Raw genomic sequence first — 7,855 nt, forward strand, 5'->3', positions numbered from 1 at the left:
CAGGGAATCATTGCTCCTGAAGCCGCTTGGTTACCTAAGATATAAATTTTGAGAGAGAACTGACTTTGAACATACATATATACCCGATACGACCCTTGTGCAGAGAGTGAGTGGGTATGATTTTACACGGTAATATTCAAACAATGTCACGACGGAGGACAAGATGAAGCGACTTCACACAGTGTAACCCTTATGCAGACAATGTGGAACTAAGATATATTTTAATGGACGAAATGGTATTTCTTTCACTCGTCATGCTGAATGCGGCGTTAAACAACAAACAAAGAAAGCTCATGGGGGGGCGGGGGGAGATGGGGTTGCACATAGGGGGTTCAACTCGACTAAAGTACCACAATCGTTGTGCAGAGTTGTGTTCTTTATTGATCCGTGATCCTTCCAGAATTGCCCTGTCTTGATAAGATAAGATATAATAGTCTGTTTACGATTCAGTGTATCAAAGGTGCAGTAATTCCCTTCACTTGATATATTTTTATTTCACAAGACTTCACAAGCTATTAATGTTCAAATCGGAAGTGAGTCAGGCTTGTTTGATTAACTTTAACACTTAACCCTACATAATGGATGTGAGAAAATAGTTCGTGATAAGCGAACCAAAGCAAACGCGCCACACTGCAATAAAACACCAGTAAATGATCCCCCGGCATGTGAAGCGTTTTGCAAATGACATTTGGAGTATGTAGCAGGTATTTGTAATGGGAATATGTCAGATGGCGGGAAAAGGATCGAGTTGCCTCCCCTAGCTGCTCCAGCCATCACGGGCTGACTGATGTGCTCACATATCACTCCGAGGCTTTTAACCATATATCACTCCGCGCAATAAAACGTACACGCATCTTAAGAAAGAAGATACTGTCCTGGAAGGGAAGTCGAACAAATGGGTTTAACTCAAGGACAATATCCCTATTTTTAGGAATACGGAGCTGCCTATCATAGATCGATGTCATGTCGCCATACATAGCGAAAGTGGGTCATTGTGCAAAAGCCAGTTGGGTATTAAATAAATTTGCATTCTCTTATGACAAGGTTGAAAAAAAATGATAGTACTTCGTATGTTTGAATATTAAGATCATTTTAACTATCATGTCGTTGAAACTACCATGCAATACCTTGTTACCAATTTGCAATGATTCATCAAACGAGCGACGAACAGAAATTATCCAGGGATTAGTGGCAAATCATCAATGATAAATTATCAACCGTTAAAACAATGTCGTGCTACATGTGCTACAATAGTGATGATATATGCATGATAATAAATTTAGAAACAAAACAAGTGGGTATCCATTTCAATCGCGCGTGCGTGTGTGTGTGTGTGTGTGTGTGTGTGTGTGTGTGTGACAACTAGTAATACTGACTTCCTGAATGCACGTACACTGTTATATCTGCTTACGCTAAGACATGGCAGACGTGCTAGGCTCTGTCGTCTTGTCGAATAACACTGCATGAATAAATCTGCATACTGGAAGTCAACCATAAACTGCTGGGCAAAGTAAGTACACACTTGAAAATTGGATTTTACCAAAACAATTACCAACATTATAAAAACGTCACGAGGTTGAAAACAGTCGCAAACGTATTAAGGTTCAAAACATAACTATGGTACCCGTATCAAATACATGAACATCACCATTGAATAACCATCGAATGTATACTTTCGTTTGCCCGGCCATTTTTCTATCGCCTTACCATGATTCCAAAGCTGAAAAAGCACCTGATACGAGGGCTGGTCAAAAAGTTCTAGGCCTGACTAACTTTCAACTATGGGCCTCAAGAAAGTGAAGCCCCTTAACGTTCAACAGGTTGTCACTAATATAGATGTTATATGGCCCTAGTTGAAAGTTAGTCAGACCTCGTACTATCGTCCTGTGAAGTAGCCTCTTTAACGGTCTGTGAAGTATCAGTCTGAGCGGTAGCAGCCTGTACGGCAGCCTCTTATTGCGACCTATACGGTAGCTTGTAATAGCGGTTAATGCCTTAGCCTTTGGTTTTGGCCTGTGTATTAGCCTGTAATATCGACAAGTATGCTAGCCTGTGATATGTGCCTGTGTGTTAGCCTGTGATATGGGCCTGTGCGATACACTGTAATATCGGCTAATGCGTTAGGCTGTGATTTGGACCTGTGCGTTAGTCTGTGATTTGGGCCTGTGAGTCAGCCTTTGATGTGGGCCTCTGTGGTAGCCTGTATACGGGCCAGTGCGTTAGCCTGTGATTTAGGCCTGTCCGTCAGCCTGTGATGTGGGCCTGTGCGATACCCTGTAATATCGGCTACTGCGTTAGCCTGTGATATGGGTCTGTGCGTCAGCCTGTAATATCGAACAGTGCGTTTGCCTGTGAAAGGGGGCCTGGGCCAATAGCCTGTAATATCGAACAGTGCGTTAGCCTGTAATATCGGCTTGTGTTGGGTGGTATCCTGTGATCTTGGGACACATGCTTTGATGTTGTTCCTTATCTTGCTCCAATGTTTAAACGTTTCAACCCCTGGCCAGTCACTACTTACTCAGTTACCAAGGTCACTGTCGGTAAACCCAAAATCAATATATATGACGCGACGTCGAATACAGGATGGAAAGTGGTGATATTAGTTTAGTAATATCTACGTTATAACTTTACACAGGTTTCACTTGACAACGCTTTGTCGGTGAATCAGCTGCTTGTTTACATGTCTTATAAATGCCAACCTCAAGTACCGTAATCTGTTATACTCATAACCAGCGCGGGGCGTGTTCTGGTAGTATTAAACGTGAAGTGTGGCCTCCATCAGATAACTCAGGACCGGTAAGATGGGGTCGAGTTACGTTGTTAGGGTGGCGCAATATCAGTTTGGAGACATAGAGACGGGGCGGGGAGACGGAGATGGCACAGCAGACAGGACTGGTTACCTGACAGGTTTATAGGGCGGGTAACAGGACGTAAAGATAGGCGACAGGGGAGACAAGACGCGGGGAGACAATATGGGGAGACAGGAGAGGAGGCGGGGGAACAGAACGGGGAGACGGGGGACAGGGCGGGGAGACAGGAGAGGAGGCGGCGGGGGACAGAACGGGGGGGACAGGAGTGGAGACATGAGAGGAAACGGGGGACAGGACGGGGAGACAGTAGAGGAGACGGGGGAGGACAGAACGGGGAGACAGGAGAGGAGACGGGGGAAAGGACGAGGAGACACGGGAGAGGAGACGGGGGAGGACAGAACGGGGAGACAGGAGAGGAGACGGGGGAGGACAGAACGGGGAGACAGGAGAGGAGACGGGGGAAAGGACGAGGAGACACGGGAGAGGAGACGGGGGAAAAGACGAGGAAACACGGGAGAGGAGACGGGGGAGGACAGAACGGGGACACAGGAGAGGAGACGGGGGAAAGGACGAGGAGACACGGGAGAGGAGACGGGGAGACAGGAGAGGAGACGGGGAGACAGGAGAGGAGACGGGGGGACAGGACGGGGAGACAAGAGAGGAGAAGGGGGACAGAACGGGGAGACAGGAGAGGAGACGGGGGAAAAGACGAGGAGACACGGGAGAGGAGACGGGGGAAGGACAGAACGGGGACACAGGAGAAGAGACGGGGGAAAGGACAAGGAGACACGGGAGAGGAGACGGGGGGACAGGACGGGGAGACAGGAGAGGAGACGGGGAGACAGGAGAGGAGACGGGGGGACAGGACGGGGAGACAGGAGAGGAGACGGGGGGACAGGACTGAGAGACGGGAGAGGAGAAGGGGGACAGAACGGGGCGACAGGAGAGGAGACGGGGGAGGACAGGACGGGGAGACAGGAGAGGAGACGGGGGACAGGACGGGGAGACAGGAGAGGAGACGGGGGACAGGACGGGGAGACAGGAAATGAGACGGGGGACAGGACGGGGAGACAGGAGAGGAGACGGGGGACAGGACGGGGAGACAGGAGAGGAGACGGGGGACAGGACGGGGAGACAGGAGAGGAGAAGGGGGACAGAACGGGGAGACAGGAGAGGAGACGGGGGAAAAGACGAGGAGACACGGGAGAGGAGACGGGGGAGGGCAGAACGGGGACACAGGAGAAGAGACGGGGGAAAGGACGAGGAGACACGGGAGAGGAGACGGGGGGACAGGACGGAGAGACAGGAGAGGAGACGGGGGACAGGACGGGGAGACAGGAGAGGAGACGGGGGACAGGACGGGGAGACAGGAGAGGAGAAGGGGGACAGAACGGGGAGACAGGAGAGGAGACGGGGGAAAAGACGAGGAGACACGGGGGAGGACAGAACGGGGACACAGGAGAAGAGACGGGGGAAAGGACGAGGAGACACGGGAGAGGAGACGGGGGGACAGGACGAGGAGACAGGAGAGGAGACGGGGGGACAGGACGGGGAGACAGGAGAGGAGACGGGGGACAGGACGGGGAGACAGGAGTGGAAAAGGGGGGACAGGACGGGGAGACAGGAGAGGAAAAGGGGGACAGAACGGGGAGACAGAAGAGGAGACGGGGGGACAGAACGGAGAGACAGGAGAGGAGAAGGGGGACAGAACGGGGAGACAGGAGAGGAAAAGGGGGGACAGGACGGGGAGACAGGAGAGGAAAAGGGAGGACAGGACGGGGAGACAGAAGAGGAGACGGGGGGACAGGACGGAGAGACAGGAGAGGAGAAGGGGACAGAACGGGGCGACAGGAGAGGAAAAGGGGGGACAGGACGGAGAGACAGGAGAGGAGAAGGGGGACAGAACGGGGCGACAGGAGAGGAAAAGGGGGGACAGGACGGAGAGACAGGAGAGGAGACGGGGGGACAGGACGGGGAGACAGGAGAGGAAAAGGGGGGACAGGACGGAGAGACAGGAGAGGAGACGGGGGGACAGGAGAGGAGACGGGGGGGCAGGACGGGGAGACAGGAGAGGAAAAGGGGGGACAGGACGGGGAGACAGAAGAGGAGACGGGGGGACAGGACGGGGAGACAGGAGAGGAGAAGGGGGACAGGACGAGGAGACAGGAGAGGTGGACGGGGGGACAGGACGGGGAGACAGGAAAGGGAACGGGGAGACAGAGACGGGGAGACAGGACGGAGAGACAGAGACGGGGGGACATTTCTATTTTGAATGGCTTTTAACTGAAAGGCGAGACGTAATAAATACTTTATAGCACTAGCATCGCAATACGGTGTTCTCGTTACAATTTATGGTGATAAATCATCGATTTCACACAGTCTGTGATTATGTTGATACTTCACGGATTGGAATAGAATAGGCTAACAATTATTCCAGATGATTTTGCACGACAACCCATCAATATAATTTTGTAATTTAAATCAGTTTATAAAGAAAACTCAAAACATATAAAAATGTTTGCGATTGATGTTTCATTGACACATTGACATCGACACATCCAAGAAATGTGTGTGTGTGTCTGTTGGCAATATTTGATTGAATAAATCAATAATAATTTTAACCTCTTTCGGCTTTATTTTGGTCTAATTATCAAAATGTGCACTGGCAGTAATACTTTAATACTTTTTAAAGAATTAGAGATTGATTTCCTAATGCAGCCTGCCAGGAAAGCTGCTGACCCCTGTAATATCGGTGCATGTATTCAACACGCGCGCGTTATCCCGAGTTCAATTAAAACCTGCGTCAATGTACTAATACAATTACTCCTTGTGACCCGAGGTCAGCCCTGATGTGGTGCAGCGATAACATTATACCCCGACAGGTATAGCCACTTAATCCTATCCCGAGGTTACAAACTTTCACGAGCCGTGTGTATTTGACTTGGGTTGAATTCAGAGGGAAGGTCAATATTTACCCATACTACTCTCAGTTGAGAATTGTCCGGACTTGCCTATTATGTTATAAACAACGCTGAGCGAGTGTTATTGCTATTTGAATGGCTTTTAACTGATAGGCGAGACGTAATAAATACTAGAGCATAAGTATATGGAATATATATGAAATAATACGTAAAGCAAGGGTTCTGCTGCATCATATCAGGGGCTGAGATTATGCATACCTTATATGAATGAAAACGCAAAACATACATATGTTGTATCGTTTCACGTTTTGACTGACTGACTGACTGAGTATGGTTTTACGCCGCTTTTAGCAATATTCCAGCAATATCACGGAAATGGGCTTCACACATTGTACCCATGTCGGGAATCGCACCCGGGTCTTCGGCGTGACGAGCGAACGCTTTAACCACTAGGCTACCTAGATGCTTCACGTTTTGAGGCAATGCGTACCTTATATGAACAAGAACAGTCACTGTGAACCATGTTTGGAGAAAAGGCAAAATGTGTATTGAGCGAGTGGGTTTGGTTTAATCCCGTTTTCAACAGTATATAAGTTATATTACGGCATATCAGCTTGATGTGGGAGGAAACCCCGAAATGATACAGGCCTTTGACATTTACAATTTTGCGAAAACCAAGGGCACGGGAAAATCTACAAACATAATCAGTGCGAATCTCGGATTCGAAGCCACGATAATAGGTTTCTGGCACGACTAGGGCACGTAACTCTGCACAGCAAAATGCGTCGCGTTCGATTACTGACCACCCGTGTCCCTGCACGGTGAATCGGACACGGAGTCACACTACCAAGCGTGTATGACCGTTATACGTATGTAGCGACCGGAAGTGCCACAAACAGTCCACAATTTCGAAAAACTCCATTACCTGCGATAATGCTCCCGGTTGACTCTAAAACATCTTGCGATTTATATGCGGAATAAGAATTAGTTAATACTTTGGGGGAGAAACATACTGAATATAATTTACGGGTATATTTCCATGTTCCATCCCGAATAAATATCCCATTTTATTTAAATTCTACATTATGAATCGAAAATCTCTTAAGAATTTCATTTTGTATTCGTCAAATATTGGAATATATACGGTATGAGGAGGAATCGCCCACAGAATCCTTGTTCTGTGCCAAGGACATATGAACGAAAGCGTACACTCGTCATGAACATGATCGTCTCTATTACACACACAACCACCTTACAGATAACTCGTATTGACAAGAGTAAACATTAAGACATGATTTGTTGTATTTGCGTTTGTCAACGTGACTGCCAACACATATTTGTGAAATCTATACAGCCAAGTATTCCTTTAAAGTATAGAGATATAATTCTCCCGCTTTGGACATCACACAGGGCTAATACTTTTATCGATCTATAACATGACGATATGTGTTTACCAGGAAAAAAAAGGCAGCGTCATCAACCATTAGTATGAATCAAGGTCAATATACCATAGAGGCAAAAGAAATGCATTACACTGATAAGATTAAAGTTAAAGTAACTTGACTCTACCCAAAAGTGTGTGGAATATGTTACTACTGTTTTCTTTTAAGATACAAACGCATCCATTAAAGGAGAGGTTTAAAACGAAAACAAGTTCGTCGGTAGAGCCTTTAAATCCTACCACTCATGAATTTTAGTCCACTTAAGCCCACTGTAGATTTAAAAGCTCCACATGCGTCATTATACACATGCACGACGTGTGTATGATACCGTATTGGTTTTGGTAGCAGTTCAAGATCGGTGCTGGTTAACATTTTGTGTTAGGGATGTGAGTTTTTATCCGACATCGAACCTTTGAACTGCTCCGTATTGACATTATAATGTATGGACGGATTTCCCAAACTGTACACAGCATCACGATGATCCTGTGACGTCAACCTAAACAAATATTGGCTACGTGTGTTTCACACGAAGAGGGCTAACGGTTAATAGCATCAAAGGTTTTATAGACAATCATAACTTCGTAATACCTTAAACTTCAACTGATATCTTTGATCCACAGGAACTCGTTATTGGTTAGTAAATATAAATATTTACCCCCTATACGTACTTACACATAGGGTA

The 7,855-nt window shown here is 47.4% G+C and overlaps 1 protein-coding gene across 1 annotated transcript; it reads left to right on the forward strand.

Annotated features, from left to right (window-relative positions):
• Positions 1–2,972: 2,972 nt before the first annotated feature.
• LOC124146249 (spore wall protein 2-like) lies at positions 2,973–5,093 on the forward strand. The gene has a single exon (XM_046516449.2). The coding sequence runs from the start codon at positions 2,973–2,975 to the stop codon at positions 5,091–5,093; it is 2,121 nt and encodes a 706-aa protein (XP_046372405.2).
• Positions 5,094–7,855: the final 2,762 nt, after the last annotated feature.

This window comes from Haliotis rufescens, unplaced genomic scaffold, assembly GCF_023055435.1.
Source record: "Haliotis rufescens isolate VD_foot unplaced genomic scaffold, xgHalRufe1.0.p SCAF_3, whole genome shotgun sequence".
Classification (NCBI taxonomy): Eukaryota; Metazoa; Mollusca; class Gastropoda; order Lepetellida; family Haliotidae; genus Haliotis; species Haliotis rufescens.

Coding starts and splice junctions, on each gene's coding strand:
- LOC124146249 (XM_046516449.2), top strand. CDS start 2,973: ATGGGGAGACAGGAGAGGAGGCGGGGGAACAGAACGGGGAGACGGGGG.